Source organism: Toxotes jaculatrix, chromosome 18, assembly GCF_017976425.1.
Source record: "Toxotes jaculatrix isolate fToxJac2 chromosome 18, fToxJac2.pri, whole genome shotgun sequence".
Classification (NCBI taxonomy): domain Eukaryota; kingdom Metazoa; phylum Chordata; class Actinopteri; family Toxotidae; genus Toxotes; species Toxotes jaculatrix.
The window spans coordinates 3276976-3293704 of record NC_054411.1 but is presented as its reverse complement, the minus strand read 5'-3'; the positions used below and the strand labels follow the sequence as shown (position 1 = coordinate 3293704).

Genomic DNA, 16729 nt, shown 5'->3' with positions numbered 1-16729 from the left:
CCTGCGTGCGTGTGCCCGAGGACGCTGACGAGAACACGCACGTAGCTGTCAGTAGGAAATGCAAGCGGCTGGTGTAGGATGTACCGCTGCCGCTGTGCTGGGATAAATTAAACAAAGAAAGTCCTCTTTTGTTACAGAATGAAAACTGTTACTTAGAAAATTGATTGGATTTGGTGGCTGCAGCGAGTCCGCATGTCTAACCGAGGTAACGGAGACATTCAGCTAGCTGGCTAGGCTAACAGAAACAGAACACTATCAGCGCTAATGCTAATAGTTATATTAGGCTAAAATAAGCTAACTTAGCTAGCTGGTAACGTAGCTAGCTGTCTCGCCGATTGCAGGACTTCTGCTCTTCCAGGTCCTCACCCCGTTCAGCGGTTCCTGTCCCGGTCTCGCTTTTTTAGTGTTTTCGTTTCACGGAGGAGGTTGCGGAACCGGAGCTGTGGCGGGGGGACGCGTGGACAACAACCCCCTGGCTATCCAGGCGGACGGACCACAGTGACACGCCGGCCGTCGGTGAGTTGAGAAAGCGGATTTGAAGTTGTAGTTGACCAGTGCAGAGGCGTGGGCAAGGCCGTGGACGCTGCTCGGCCGGGGCCTGGCAGGCAGGCAGGGAGGGTGTTGACTATTAGCTATTAGTAAACCGTTTCTCCTGTGTGCTGAATAGGGAAGTAGAGTCGCTTCGAGTGAGGCCTCTAGAGAGGCTGTGACAATAAAGTGGCTGGTGTTATTAACGCTAGCATGAAACCGATAACTGTCTGAAAGTACCACTACAGATGTTAACCTGCCTCCTCAGCAAAATACTGGATCACCATGGTTTTACGGGGCACTTTGTTGATAACGTTAAATGCCAGCGGTGTATCTGTAGAAGAAACTGTTAATGCAGCTCTATCCACAGTGTTCCTGTCATTCTGCCTAGCCCATCGTTAAAGAGCTACTGTGGGAAAGCAGGATATTATAGTTGTTGTAAGCTTACTGATTTTTAGTGTGATGTCTGCTCAGAATAGAGTGTTTTCACACGCTTTTCTAATGCTTAATCACACATTTACCAGCGTAAAGACATTTTATTGTGTGATATTAAACTTATGTGTGTAGCAAAAGTGGAAATATAGATTGACACATTTATTGTGGTCGCTACCTCTACCACATTTCCGTTACAAATAATAACAAATCTAGAAGGGTTTTGGGAGTGTAAGAACTGCATGTGGGAGTGCATATGCCTGCACACTGTATCTCAGAAATTTCCACTATTTCAAAGTACAGTTCACTTCTTTAGCTGCTTCTCTAATCCAATTTGGATGCCGTTTTAATAAGAGGAACTCTGTGCTTATGTTGAGTGCTTATGAAATTCTGTTTTTCATAGACACTTTGCTAAACTGATGTGCCAAGTGTTGAACTTTAAAGATTCCAGGATCATGACCTGTTGTTGAGCTGTTTTGTATTTCTGTCTACTCTAAAGATTTTGAAGAGATTGTTTATTATCCGGACACCTGCGTGTTATTTATTACTACAATTATGACTGAATAGATAGCTGTTCTATGGCAAATGTAAACTCATCTCCTTCATTTTTCTCTATTTCTATAGGAGAGATCAGAGTGGAACCATGGCCGAGCTCTCCACCTTATCTCCTTCACCACCTGCACTGAGTGATCATGCAGCTCCCTCCATCCCTCCATCCTCAGCAGCCCTCCCTGCTCCCAGTAGCCCTGTTCCAGAGTCTGTACCAAAGTCTGCCCTCTACAATGACAAAGCTTTGATTGGAAACACTTCTATGGCTCAGTCAGGGGTTTCACCTGTGACTCCCCACCCACCCTTGAGTCTTCCCAAAATCACTGCTGAGACCCCTCTCCCACCATTGGTACCTGAAGCTACTCCAGAGAGACAGGAATCAACAGGAAAAGATGTAGAAACTGGAGCTCATGTTATTAAGCAGGTGACAACACCCAGTGACCCAGCAACTGCAGAGCTCCCGAATACTCAAACAAAGATCCCAGCACTAACAAGTGAGCCACCAGCTCAGAGTGAAGTGCAGCAGTCATCCCCCTCTCCTGATCTCAATCCTGGTCCTAATCTCTACCCCAATGTACATGTCACACACAACCCAAATCCTGTCATGGCTGGTGGTCCGTTTACAGCAGACCAACCCCAAACCACTGCAGGTTCCAGTCCCGCGCCTGCTCCCCCAGCATCCACTGAAATGGCAGCATCAGCCGAAGAGGAGAAACCTCAGCCACTTCAACAAGCACAAAGCCCTCAGAGTCAGCCTCCGCCTCTGTCCCCGAAGGCTGACGCTCCTAACGAAGCAGGGAAAGCAGAGCTGCCCAGCACCCCGACGCGAGCTGAGCACCCCAGCCCTACTGTCCCACTGATCCATGAGCCAACCTGTGCCCTCCCGCTGCACACCCCAAACACCCGTCCGGCCCCTGATACCCTCAGCTACCTGGAGTCAGCTAGCCTTATGTCTGGGACGCTTGAGTCTCTGTCTGGGCTGGGAGAGGACGGGAGCTCTGTGGGCTCAGACTCAGAGATCAATGGCTTGACTGTCAGACGCACTGATAAATATGGCTTCCTAGGCGGGAGTCAGTACAGTGAAAGCGGGTATGTATCAGGACATTAAGCAATCACTCACACTCCTGGCCAATGTACAGAATATTGATCGTGTCTGCTGTTTGAATTAATGTTTAACAGCTAGTTTTAAGAGATTTTTAAATATTCAGTATAGCAGTATGAAGGAGGGAAAAAACACACATCCCTTTTTAGCTTTTAGCCTCACGCTAAGGTTCTGTGCAGTTTACTGACCAGAGAATTGGTTTACACAGATGAATGTCAATCCTGTCTATCTTCCTTTTAATCGGCCACTTTGCCTTGCACGAATATCTTCTTCACTCTGTCATCCATCTGCCCTAAAGATATCTCCATCTCCTCTTGGTCTCACCCTTCCTTTCCTGTCTTCCTCTCCTCTTTTGCTGCTCTAAACATATCTGTCCGTCCTTTATCTCCCCTTGGTCTGACTCAGATAATGCTGAGAGCTTTTTTGTGACTCAATATGTACTGACTGTGTGTCTCTGTGGTATCACCCCTCACACCCATGTGCTCTCTTCCTCTCTTTTTTTTTTTTTTTTTTGGTCAGATTTGCTTCTACTTTTCTGGCGAGCTAATTGCTCCTCCACTGTTGAATAATTAAAATTTCATTGATTTACCAGCAGTAGTGGCAGTGCACTCTGGTCAGTGTTAAGGATATTCTGTAACTGAACAATTCAGCGCATTTTTGTGCAGATGAATGTGTAAGAGAAAGTCACATAATCCATTTGTGTCATTAGAATATTAATAGATTCAGTAAGGACATTAGAGTGCAATATTTCTGAATATGGAACGAAAACGACTACCTCCCTGTTTTGTCAACGATGGTGTCATTTTATATTACTCACTATTACAGTGAAAAGGAAGTTCGAGTTGAAGTTGCCAGACAGAGGGAGATTAAATGGATTGATATGTTCAACAACTGGGATAAGTGGATCAAACATCGCTTCCAGAAGGTATGAATGGCAGCCTTTCAGATGTTTGTGTTGTGGGATTTATATTTATTTAGAAATCGGAACTGCGTGTGAATGGCAGTGTTTCAGTGTTTTTTAGATGTACTTGGATTGCACTTATTTACCTTAATACTTGACAGTATGCCAGAGCTAATACCCTGTTTACCTCTGTGTTGTAGGTAAAGTTGCGCTGCAGGAAGGGCATTCCATCTTCTCTCAGAGCCAAAGCCTGGCAGCTGCTATCCAACAGCCAAGAGCTCCTAGAAGCCAACAAAGGGAAATTTGAGGTATCACTGTGACTTTAACTTTTTTGTCCCAACAATATTGGTTTTTTTTTTAGATTCTCACTTCCAAACTCACTTCCAGCCAGTTCACCACAAATGCACTGGCATAAAAACATGAACATTTAGCTTGATCTCTTATTCTTCAAATGTGCTCTTGTAATTCTCGAACTTCTCTCTCTCCATAAAAAGTTGGTTGTGGTTGGTTTGAGAATATTTAAGAACTGTGAAGATGCTACAGTGTTATGATTGAGTAACTGGCTCAAAGTTGGGACCATCGTAAATGGAAGTTGTGGCTGAGTAGGGCAATTTCAACTCCAGGGGTGCTAAAGGGGCGCAGGCGCAGACCTAGTGAGCTGTAAGCCTCTTATTAAGACCGGTAATCCTGCCTGCCAGAGCTCTGCCCCGTGTTCACACTGGAGGGGGGTCTGGCCTCAGCTGAGTCTGGGTCCAAGCGGTCAGCTTAGTATTGTTTCTGTTGTCTGTGGAAGAATTTCTGTTGTACTTTTTCATTTTTCATTCATTGTTTAGTCTTTCAAATGTGGTCTCACACAAGTCTTTGCAATCTCATCCACTTTAATGGCTCATTTAGAAATTGATTCCAGGAATTACTGGGTATTTATCTGAAACTTGTGTCTCTTGTTTTGTCTCTGCAGGAGCTGGAGAGAGAGCAGGGAGAGGCTAAATGGTTGGACATTATAGAGAAGGATCTCCACAGACAGTTCCCCTTCCATGAGATGTTTGCAGCTCGTGGTGGCCATGGGTAAACAAACCCACCTCCTATTTTACATAAGAGTAACTGCACATGATTCACAAAAGTAACACAGGCACACTGAATACAAGCTACAAATAATATCTAGTCACTAACTGGCAGTGTTTCGTTCGGTGCATGAATTGATTGGTTAAGTATTTTAGTGGATTTGGCTGCTGGATAACTGTGGTGTTTGTTCTTGCAGGCAGCAGGATTTGTACCGGATCCTGAAGGCCTACACCATCTACCGGCCCGATGAGGGATACTGCCAGGCCCAGGCTCCCGTGGCCGCTGTGCTGCTCATGCATATGCCTGCTGAGGTGAGAGGCTGAGCCGGTGGGGGACAGGTTCCCTATGGGAAATGAAAAGAGGTTTTTATCAGTATCAAGTATCACTAATGTTGTGATTACTGATTACTTTTCCAAGCCTCATAAATATTTCAGTCGTGCAGAAAATCTGTTATCACCAATGGACAAAAGACAAAAAAGATGTTACACAGGAAGATGAGTTAATGCTCAGAAATCATCTTCGTCACCCGACACATTAAACAAGAGGCAGTTAACAAGGAAAAAAAAAAGAGCGTGTGTCTCTGTGTGTGAGAAGGCGTCACAAAACCAAAACCAAAACCGACTTCGTTCGGTTCTTATTTCATAGAGGTTACCTGCTAAGTTAAAAATAGGAGCAGATAGCGAACAGGTCTGGTTGCACAGCTAAAACATCATTAACCAGACTAAAGTTATCTCTGAGTTCTTCCACTCCCATATATAAATGGGTGTGTGCCATTATGTGTGAATGTGAGAGTTGTGATGTAGTGATACTCAAGTAGCGACGTGTTATTTTTAAAGACAGTAAGACAGTTGCTTTAATGTATGTGGTGTAGTGTGTGTAGGTAATCGTATTTTTATCTACTGAAATTTTTTAACAGAAGGACAAGGACGGTGTGTGTATATGATTATTTTTTACTGTTTCCCCGTGTAGTCTGAAGACAGTAAAATGAAATAATTGGGGAATCACATCCTTCTACATGAAGTATTGGTCTTTCTTACACCGGGTTGTTTGTCTTAATGTTTAGTGCTTCAGCTCCAAACAGACCCGCTTGCAAAGCTGAACGATCTCTACATCACGACAGGGCCTTGTCATCAGTTGTTCACAACAAACACAGGAAAAAGGAAGAGTGAGAAGATTTAGTTAATGACTAATGTGCAGATCGTTCTATTTTTAAAAGAGCCCCAAAAAGAAGCAGGAAACAAAGCTGGGAATTGATCTTAGAGTTCTGCTTCAGCCCAAAACTTTTGTGTTGGCGTTCAAATCTAAACCTGAACGGTTTGTTTTGCTTCTGTTTCACAGCAAGCTTTTTGGTGCCTCGTCCAGATTTGTGAGAAGTACCTTCCTGGCTACTACAGCGCTGGGCTGGTGAGTGAATGCACAAACTCCTGTCGGTCTTTATCATCATGTCAGTTTTCTCACCTTTATTCACTTCTTATTTCTGTCCTTTAGGAAGCGATCCAGCTGGATGGCGAGATCTTCTTCTCCCTGTTACGGCGCACGTGTCCAATGGCGTACCGTCACCTTAAGAAGTTCAAGATTGACCCCATTCTCTACATGACTGAGTGGTTCATGTGCATCTTTTCACGCACCTTACCGTGGGCCTGTGTGCTGCGTGTGTGGGACATGTTCTTTTGTGAAGGTATTCATACCCACACAGTTCAAAGCCATCTCTCAATCTCTGTTTTCTATCTCAAAATTTATCTATATTCTTAAATATATAGGTTTTTGGCAGTTTTAAGAATTTGTAAAATTGAATAGTGTTGACTATAAAATATTGAGTATTTCTTTTTGCTCTGTAGTTGGGCTGAAGCTTAACTTAACTCTGGTTGTAGGAGTGAAAATAGTGTTTCGTGTGGGCCTGGTGCTACTGAAACAAATGCTTGGCTCTGTGGATAAACTTCGAGAACTACAGGGCATGTATGAAACCATGGAGCGTCTGAGAAATATTTCACCCGACACGATCAGAGAGGACATAATGGTACAAGAGGTGGGTCTTTCTTTCTCAGACATGTATACAAGTAAAATCTGCTTCTGTTTTTACTCAGAGACACGAGCTATGAGTCATTCTGTCCTGTAGTGCCCGGTCTGGTAATCTTCACTTCCTCTGTCTGTCTCATCCATGTCTGTCTGATGTGTTGTCGTCCAGATTATTATGCTTCCAGTGACAGAGGCGCTTATAGAGAGGGAGTGCAGCGTCCAGGTGAGGAAGTGGAGGGAGTCCAGAGGGGAGCTGACACACCAGCCGGGCCGACGGCTCCACGGTACGAGAGCCATCTTTGAGCACAAACGACGTGCTGCCGCTATCAGCTCCGGTGGCAGCTTCTCTTTCCTGGGAAGCTCGGCCCCTGCACCAGGGCCACTCAGGGCCTCGTCCAGCCTCCTTTCACTCCCTGGCTTCCGCAAGTCTAAGGTTCCTTTCCACACCCAAACCAAGAAGGGCTCCTTCTCAGGGCCGTCAGGAATGGAGGGCCTGCTGCCGCAGTCGGCACCTGCGGTAACATCAAGCCCGGGCCGAGGCCCCAGCCATAAACCTCCCATTCCCCCAGGGGCAGGTCAGAAGGCGTCAGCACCTCACGTTCAGAGCCCCTTAGTCGGGAGTGCGGCTGGCTCTTCACGCGGGCCCTCAGAAGGCACCTCAGCACAGGGCCCGCCTGAAGCTTCAGTCCCAGCACAAAGTGCACCACCACCACCACCACCCAGCACTCTGGCCCCCTCCCCTAAGATCGTCTCTGAGCAAATCACTCCTACTATCCCTTCTCCGACCGCGAACAACGCCCCTCTACCGCCATGTCCAGATTCGAAAAAAGAAGCGGTGTCAGCAGCTGGTGCCACAACTGGAGAAGAAGAAGGAAAGAAGAAGAAGAAAAGCAAAGAAGGTAAGAAGAAGGAAAAGGAAGATGAGAAGAAAAAACTGAAGGAAAAGAAGGAAAAGGAAAAGGCTGAAAAGGAGAGGCTGAAGAAGGAGAAAGAGAGGCTAGAAAAAGAAAGGAAGAAAGGGGGGAAGAAAAAGGACAAAGGGGGAGGAGAGGCTGAGGACAAAAATGGAGCTGCAGCAGCGACAGATTCGGCCTAGTTTTCCACCCCATCATTCCAGGATAATGAAAAGGGACGATGAACAAAAAAAAAGAGGTCAGGGGAACAAAAGACCCCCAGAAACAGAAAGAGTGATTAATAAAAGAAATGGGATGGCTTCCTGTGTAATGCATCATTTCGACTTAATGTCGTCCCGGGACTGTGATGGAGAAAACTGGATTATGGTTTTAATAGCACCTCGGGGAGCTTTTTGCCCCTCGCTCAATGCTTTCTTTTTTCACCGTGTTTTATTAAGATGGGACATATTTCCTTTTTCAACTGGAGCACAGGCTGTGAAACTGAAACGTTTTCAGAACATCACAGTCATTATCTCTTTTAGTTTTTTTAAATTCTTTTTTTTTTTGTTGTTGTTGTTCATTCTCATTATTTTAATCAGATTGATGGCAGTGGTTAGAGAAACATCGACTCAAGGGATTGTTGAGCTGGACGTTTGCAGAAATAGTTACGGTGCCATAGAGTATGTAAATAAAGAAATCTACCTACAGTATATAGGATGTTGTTAGCACTCCATACGCCCATCAGCTCTTATCTGTGGATGGATCTGGGTAACTGGGGTAAAAAAAAAAAACAAAAAAAAAAAAACAAATCTTGGAAGTCATCTCAAATGCAGGCACTGAAGACAGAAATGCTAGTAATGTTGTTGAGGATGTATTTATTGTCATGTTAAATGTTGTGAGTGAGTGTGTGCCTTAGTAGTATAGTGAAATGTGTTACTGTTCTCTGTGCGGCCTCCCTAATTTCAGTCTCCCTCTGCCTGCTTTTTTTCTCTGGAGTCAGACCGTCACTGAATCCTTTCTGTGGTTCTTCCCAAACCTTTATTTGCTCCTGTCATTGGAAAAAAATCTGACTGCTGACACAGGCGAAAAAAAGGGAGAGAAATAAGAAAACACCCAGACACCATGTAGTGGTAGCTATTTTTATTTATGTGCGTGTTTTTTTTTTTTTTTTTTTGGTCACTGAGAAAACGCACAGGGAGATTTATTATTTTTATTTCAAGCCCCAATTTAAATTTCTTGTGTCTGAGGTTGGTTTTTTTTTTTTTTTACAAAAAGCAGGCGCAAAATTATCAATATGGTGGTCGTGTGAAAACACGCATTACCCATCAGTGACCGTACGCAAGTCCTGCAGACCAAACGTCCAGCTGTAAAATTAGTATTATTTCTACTTTCAACGAACAAAATCGTATATATGCATTTATTTAGCCAAATTTCAGTGTGGGTAAGAACTCGGGTTCATTAACCCGTTAGAATGTGATTTCAAGTATCTTTAAGAGTATGAAGGATGATTTTTGCACTTGTGATTTTGTCACAAAGCACCACTGAAATCGCCCACTCCGTTAGCGTAGTGACTTAGAGCACGAGAGTCTCAACAGGCCGGTTTCACAGTTTGAAATCCGGGCCTATAGGAAGCCACTTGACTGGAGGTGCCAGGTGTGCCAATGTAGCATTAACCTCTGATCTTTGACCTTTGGGCTCTGATGTATTTATGTATAAAGTGGTTAATTTAATCAAATATAGTATATTATGAATTATTATTATTATTATTATTTTGGATCTGAGTATTTTTCTATGTGAGTAAGAGACACCTGGCTGACTGGAACGATGGCAGACTACGCAGTGTAGTTGCAGGGGGATCATTTAAAGTGTTTTTATTTTTAATTTCTTCTTTTTTTTTTTTGTTGCACGTTATGTCCTCTGCTTTCACACAACAAACTCGATGCATGTCTTTTGCTATTGATTAAGTTTACTGTCATTGTTGGTTTCACGAGTCTCCGCTTTACTGAAGTGCAGTGTTATAGAGAACTGAGTGGGAAATGGGCCTCCAGCCGAACAAACAGTGAGACGAGTGATACACACAGAACATTTGGGAGTTGAAGGTCTTAATCATACTGTGTAATATACTAAGAGCTGATTTTTGAGCTTTGAATAGTTCTTTAAATCTTAAGTACGTCTGTCTCACCAAGTTGTGTTGTAACATTCATAATGACTTATGGACTAACTCCCTAACCTATTTACACTCAATGTCCTGTACTGTAACATATTTATGCATACATTAAACGGCACTGAACCCCATCAGTATATGATGTACAGTGCCAGGTAGTTAGTGTAAAACCATTTGATGGCAAAAAAAAACAAAACATCGATGCTCTTTAACTGTACTGTTTTTGTAGTTAAGGATTAGAGGGACTTTCGTGTAAGTGTAGCCAACATGTCCTCCATATTCACTGTTTTTCACTTGTTTCAGGTCTTTACTGTCATTTGAATATGTGAAGATCACACGCTCACTCCCTTCTCCGTTTTGACGCCAGTGCATTTACGGGCACAGAACATTGTAGTGTTAGCGAGGATAACCTGAACGCATCTATGCAAACCTTCCTCCATCATGACTGTTGAAAGTGTGTGGTGACAGCAGCACTGATTTCACCGCTGATTGTGATGATCAGATGGGTGCCATGGAAAAATGAATTTTGTGCTTCAGTAGGTGTTTTTTTTTTTTCTTCTTTTTTTTTCGGAGCACACTTTCAGGCCTGTGGGCTAATGTGTTTTATGAGCAATACGTCCTCGCAGCTCACGTCTTGATAATAACATCATCTCTCTTTGTTCAGAGGGCTCGAGATGTCGTGGTGATCAAATTAATCTTGTGATTTCCTCCCGTGGAATCGACCCTTAACTCTGCAATACTGAGGACGAATCAAGGAATCCGTTTAAATCAGGTCCTTCGTGTATTTCTGCGGTGATTCTGAAACCGTCGTTCGTGATTACGTGTGATTGGGAACGACCCTCGCGATGCAAACATTGAAAGAAGCATTTCAGCTGTTTTTCCTCCCCATGCCGTTACGTCTGTTGTGTTTTTAAGTTTACATGTCACTCTCTCTCTGGCGAAAGTGAAATAAAATCATAGCTAATTGAATTCATTCCTTCAGATATACGACTGATGTATTTAATTGATGAGGATAATGACATTTGTGACGAGTAATAAACCATAATATATTAAATCATCGTGGTGATTTATGATTTTTTTCGTCTTTCTTGATGTGGAGGATGTTTGCACATGACTGTCCTGATAAATTAATATGTTACTGTTGATCATGAGACCGCTGACTATGTTCTTGGTGGAATTTGGGCTTGGTTCAAATAACCAGTATTGATTTTTAATCAGGGAGAGACAGCTGGCACTGCTATTGTAGAGGTTAATTCTGCAACATACTGTCGCTGCTGATCTGTATGGATCAGAGTTACCCATAAGGCTCCTGTCAGTACATGCAGATATAAAAAAAAAAGCTCCACTAGATGTCACTAGATGTGTGTTCATGAGGGATTTTGCTCCCTCAGTCCCTGTCCCACAGAGCCACTGAACAGAGACACTATTGTACAAAAGGAAAGTGATTTTATTCACAGTTTGTCCCTTTTTTATTCATTACAGAGGAAAGGCGAGGAAGAGTCCGGTCACTGGAGTCGAGACAGCTTATGGGAAAAAAAAGGTGATTCAATGGTTGCAGGAAGGAGCGGAGAGAAAGAGATCGAAGATTTGAATGTTGTCTTTCGGCCCTTTCTCTCCTCTCCTTCAGTCATTTTAAAAAAAAAACCTCTCAAGGAAAAAAAAGTTGTCGTCACTTTAAGGAGGCAACTTTTTCCCTCTCTAACCTGCCAACGCTCTCCCTCCTCTCACCTCATCTACACAAGAGGACATCTTCAAAATATGGAATGAAGTCCTTGTGTTTTGTGTAACCCTGCAGTAGTAAACCTGTCTTCCTCTCAGATACCGAGGGAAGCAGAGGGACATGTTTCATTCACACAAACACCTCAGAGGCTGAAGTGACAGGGCAGACAGAGATGTAGAGGTGAGAAGGCAGAAGAATTCTTGCAAGGAAAGAGAAGGTGTTTGAGAAAAGCTTGTGGATGGAAATGATGTTACAGGACAATTTTATTGAAAATCATCCCTATTCCCCATAAGCAAACATAGACAGCCCATGGTCATCAGCCTGTTCCTGTGCCATTGTGGCAAGTCTCTGGTTTGATCGTGAGCGGCTGAGCACATGGGTGAACACAGAAGGTGAGCAGGGGGGAGGAGGAGGAAAGAAAAGGGCAGGGAAGGCAGAATAGCAAAGGGATTGATGTCTTTCTTGTCTTCTAGCTTTCTCTTTACTCCTCCTTCTCCTCTCCGTGTGTGATGACATAGCAGATGTTCTTGTAGTCTACGTTGCCGGCAACATCTGGGGGGAAGGCGGCCCACATGTTCTTAATCTGGGAGGAGAAAATGTGGGTTGGGAATTCAGCAAGGCAAAGGGTAAAATAATGCACAAGCTTTCTACGACTCTTTAAAGGAATACATCATGTTTTTGAGATATTAATATAGTTGACAAATTTATGTCCTTACTTAACAAAGGTCCTCATTTTAAGCCCAGTTTGAAGTTTAGATTGTTAAAACCAGTGAAAGCATATTATTGTAGTGTGTGTTGAGGAGTAGTAGGTGAGAACAAGACTAATGGACCAGCTTCACAAATAAAATATTCCTCTGTCAGGTTGGTGATCTCACCTCCTCCTTGGAGAACCTGTCGCACTGAGTGGTCAGGAGCTCCTCAAGGCTGGAATAAATCAAACAGGCAGGTTTTAGTGGTCAAAATCAAATTTGTCCTATTTGAACATGATTTAAAAACAAAAAAAAAAGGGCTCACAATTCCTTCTTGATGGTTCCAGTACCCTCAGGGTCCAGGACCTTGAAAGCGCTGAGAATAACGTCCTCAGGGTCAGCACCTGACGAGGACAGGAGGAAGAGGTAAGTTAAACTAACTCATGCATCAGACTGTATGTTATAAACTGACCATATGTTTTGTATGTAAAATATGACAAGTAACTACAGCTGGTAAATAAATGCAGTGGGTTAAGAAGTACAGTACTCCTCTCAGAAATGTTGAGGAGCAGAGGTATAAAGCAGCATGTGTCGATCTGTAAGTGTGGGTAAAAAAAAAAGTGATGCCCACCCTTCAGCTTCTCTCCGAACATGGTGAGGAAGACGGTGAAGTTGATGGGGCCGCTGGCCTCCTTGATCATGGCCTCCAGCTCCTCATTCTTCACGTTCAGCTGGCCTGAACAGCACAGACACTCGGGTTAGGAGGGGACACCATGAAACGCACATTCGTGTGGGATTTCACGGCACTGGATTTACTCCATCGGGACTCACCCATTGAGGCCAGCACGTCCCTCAGGTCATCTTTGCTGATGATACCATCTCTGTTCTGGTCAATGATTGTGAAAGCCTAAAAAAAAAGAGAGAGAGAGAGAGAGAAGCTGAGTGGGTGGGTGCACTACATGGTGGAGACACTTAAGACAGATGGGGGCGGGGGTGGGGCGGGGGGGGGGGGGGGGGTGGCACACTTTTAGGGACTCCTCCATCAGCAGTTTGTCCATTACAGTGGCAGCTGCTAACAAATGTTGTTAGAGGATATTGTGTAAGAAAAAGGCTGCGCCCCAAAAAGTCACACCTGACTTGAGGGGGAGGAGGGGCTGTTTGGGGGTGCTTAAGCTGCCCCCTCCCCCCCCGCCCCCAAAAAAAGTCTTTTCTTACATGTTAATTTGGGAAAGTATCATTAGGGAACAGCTGTCTGATCTGCGTCTATGAAACTTAAGATAACCTCTTGGACTTGAACTTGAACTCCGTCGCTGACCTTTCTCGTCACCCTCTCACTCCACCTCATTTCTCTCTGCCTCACACACACACACTCACTCACAAGCTTCCTCTGCTTTCATGGATACAAACACATCCTCCCCCCCCGGCTGCTATTTTTCCATCTGTGCAACGTGCTAAGATCAACCCTAATCATCATGTCATACATTCCCTAAGTGGCACTCAAGAAGCCTGTATCACTTATCACAGCAGGAATGCTTCCTCTATTCGGAGCACATATCCCTTGACAACGCACTGAAAACACAGACACCATCATTATCCAATCTCTTGACAGCACGTCCTTATAAATCCCATCTTCCTGACCCCACTGAACTCCAACACGTCCTTCACGCCTCACTTTCACACTTACTCTTTTAGCTTTTTGCTCTTAGTTTCGGTGTTAAACAGTAATTTTGAAATGGAGAACATTTAGTGGTGTCTGAAAAAAAGCAAATCTTTAACAACATCAAATGTGCAAAAAACATTTTGACCCTTTTCTCTGTCTTTTCTGCATCATAATGTGTCCCTGCCCTCAGGACAGCACTTAAGGAGATGTCTGAGTGACAGCTGGGAGGAGTGTGTGTGTGTGTGTGTGTGTGTGTGTGTGTGTGTGGGGGGGGGGGGGGGGGGGGGGGTCAAAGGTGACCAAAATGTAAAGAGCTTCAGATGGTGTCAGAAATTTCAGAGCTCCTCCTAATGAAATTCTCGTGCTTATTAAATTGTCAGGGGAGAAGACTGGGTGCGGGCACAAAATACCAACTGCAGTGAAAATGGATCCGAGCGCTGCTTCACCAAACTCTAATTTTGGTCACAGTTCGCGAGGAAATTAAACCGAAATCACACTGGCTTTAACAAGCGATAACAGAGCTGTCTAATCCCTCCTGAGGCTCCTGTGAACGATGCTCATACGGCAGAAAAAGGAGCTTCCTTTAGGGATGGAGAAACAACCCTCACCTCCTTGTACTCCTGAATCTGGCTCTGCTCAAACATGGAGAACACGTTGGAGGAGCCGCTGTCTCCTGCTGCCTGCCTCCTCTTGGCCTTCTTTGGTGCCTGGAGGACAAACACACGGGTGAAATCTTCGACAGCTTTGGCTGAAACCCTCTGTGAAGCTTGCGAGTTAGGAATGGGCAGCAGTTCCCAACCTTTTTGGCTCCTGAGCACTTAAAATGGAGCCGTGTCTACTTGCAAAAATTTTAATTTTCATTGTTTCTTTAGAATAATTGTTAAAAGCGTGACAGGATAAAACTAAAAACAAAGATCAGAGGAAAGTTTGTGGAACAGAACAATATTTTTCTTATCATCCCATCAGCCATTTCAAGACCCCCCAGATTTATCTTGTGACCCCTCGGAAAGGTCCTGACCCACAGGTTGAGAACTGTTAGTCCAAAAGATCTCACAAGTTCAGGTGCAATCCCCAGGTTAGTAAAGATTTTTCTGATCTGACCCAAAATTTGACATGCGTTTTGTTTATGAGTGTAAATGAGGTTTTTGCAACCTTTTCCTTAATTTGACCCTGCAGATGTTTGGCATGCAGTATGAAGGGCATCACGTAAAACTAGAATTTAACAGCACATTAGTACCCAAGCATCTTTATAATTGCATCACCGAGATGTCCACAAAAGATGTCCAAAAAAAAATAAAAAGAACTAGAAGTGATGGCAAATGCTCACATCTTTTTGTTACAGTAATTTCAAGCATTGACAAAAATAAAAAAAAAAGAAATTGCATCAAAAAGCGGAGTTAATCCACAGGCTTGGTTTGATTCCGCTGTAGATGTTTCCGACAGCGGCGTGCAGAGATGTGGGAACCCTGGTACTCACCATCTTCAGACGGTATGAGTGGAGGTTTGGATGATCAAGAAAGAGAAGACAGTGTGAAGCCGCGTTATACGTATATTCCCGGGGGCTTATATACTCCACCGCAGGCCAATCTAACTTTAGCCACAGACTCAAGTTTGGATGGGGATAAAAACGAGAGAGAGGGGGAGAGAGAGAAAGAGAGAGAGAGAGAGAGAGAGAGAGAGAGAGAGAGAGGATGGTCAAGGATGAACTGATGGCAAAAGTGAAGGAGACAGAATGGCGGGACAGCGTATCACCTTACAGGAGATCAGAAATAGACCCAGGAGTCTTGGAATTAAGTAAACCTGATAGCTGAGGGACCATGCCGCAGGTTTGCAGTCCCACGTGGACTAATAAGGACATTCGGGACATAGATGCTCGTTGGACCGCTGGACACTGTCTCTCCACCCTCCTTCTGTCCACCTCCATCTGCCTGCAGAGGGGCACAGTGGCCACTCGCTGACTTTATTTTTGGTTTGTGATGTCCATTGCGATATCACAGACTGAGATACAAGCATTCTATACCCTCAGCAACTGATGCAGCTTTTACCCTGTATGTGCACAGCTCGACTTTCTTATTTTAAGTTGTGACAAAGTCGTGATGCTAACGTCAAACCTGGGATTTTATTGTAATGACAGGGGGGGCTCATTCCTCAAATCAATTAAAATATCTCTTCACACAACAAACAACATGGTAGAAGAAATGTTTTGTCTTTGAAAGCTGTAAAAGGCAATAGAGTAAAACAGAAAATAACTTCATATCTTTGGATTGCACAGATTTAAATATGAGCATAAGTATGTTTAAAAAAAACGTTCTTGTTCTGTTCTCTCATCGTGAATTAGAGGTTGCAAACAAATTGGAGGTTATGGACGTATTCATGAATTCAATTAATGACAATAAAGTTTAAAAAAAATCTAATTTTGGTTGTTGCTTGAAAAAGTACATACATACATACATACATATATTTCCAACCATATTAGGTTTCAAGAAACTGTTACTACTACTACTACTCAACTTCTGTGGCATCGGTGTCATTATCATCATCGTTTTACACTGTGAAGCAAAAATAAATGAAGGGAATTATAAATAAAACCCAGCAGGAGGAAACAATGAAAACAAAAGAGCTGATGACGTGATATAAATAAGAATTAATACTCAGATCTAAATAAACCATCACAAGTGTGTGGCAGCATTTTGCATTTTGTTCAGTAGGTCAATCTAGTGGTTCCCAACCAAGGGTCGGATCCCCTCTGAAAGGTCACAAGATAAATCTAAAGGGTCCTGAGATGATTGATGGGCTTGGAAAAAAAATGACTTTAACCAAAAAAGTGCCCAAGTATAGTACTCGAATAAAATAAGAGTAATGTTTCTTCTCAGGCAGCTGACAAGTTAGTGCCGGTGAAGTACGGTAGTGGTTCATGGAAATGTGGAGTTGTTGTTTCTGTTTTTTCGGGATGAGTCGTGTTGTCAGCGTTAAATGAACGACCACATGCCAGACAAGTGAAAGCACCGTTAAC

At 43.6% G+C, this 16729-nt stretch overlaps 2 protein-coding genes across 2 annotated transcripts; one reads left to right on the top strand and one right to left on the bottom strand.

Annotated features, from left to right (window-relative positions):
- Window positions 1–71: 71 nt before the first annotated feature.
- On the top strand, window positions 72–10812 carry LOC121198158 (TBC1 domain family member 10A-like). The gene is made up of 10 exons (XM_041062080.1): window positions 72–516; window positions 1585–2598; window positions 3437–3536; window positions 3713–3820; window positions 4471–4577; window positions 4771–4885; window positions 5913–5978; window positions 6063–6252; window positions 6446–6600; window positions 6760–10812. The coding sequence occupies exons 2-10, from the start codon at window positions 1604–1606 to the stop codon at window positions 7684–7686; spliced, it is 2763 nt and encodes a 920-aa protein (XP_040918014.1). The 5' UTR covers window positions 72–516; window positions 1585–1603; the 3' UTR covers window positions 7687–10812.
- Window positions 10813–11286: 474 nt separating this feature from the next.
- On the bottom strand, window positions 11287–15346 carry mylpfa (myosin light chain, phosphorylatable, fast skeletal muscle a). The gene is made up of 7 exons (XM_041062083.1): window positions 15194–15346; window positions 14325–14423; window positions 12888–12963; window positions 12688–12792; window positions 12382–12460; window positions 12243–12291; window positions 11287–11950 (listed from the first exon to the last, which is right to left on the bottom strand). Exons 1-7 carry the CDS (start codon window positions 15194–15196, stop codon window positions 11849–11851), a joined length of 513 nt encoding a protein of 170 aa, XP_040918017.1. The 5' UTR covers window positions 15197–15346; the 3' UTR covers window positions 11287–11848.
- Window positions 15347–16729: the final 1383 nt, after the last annotated feature.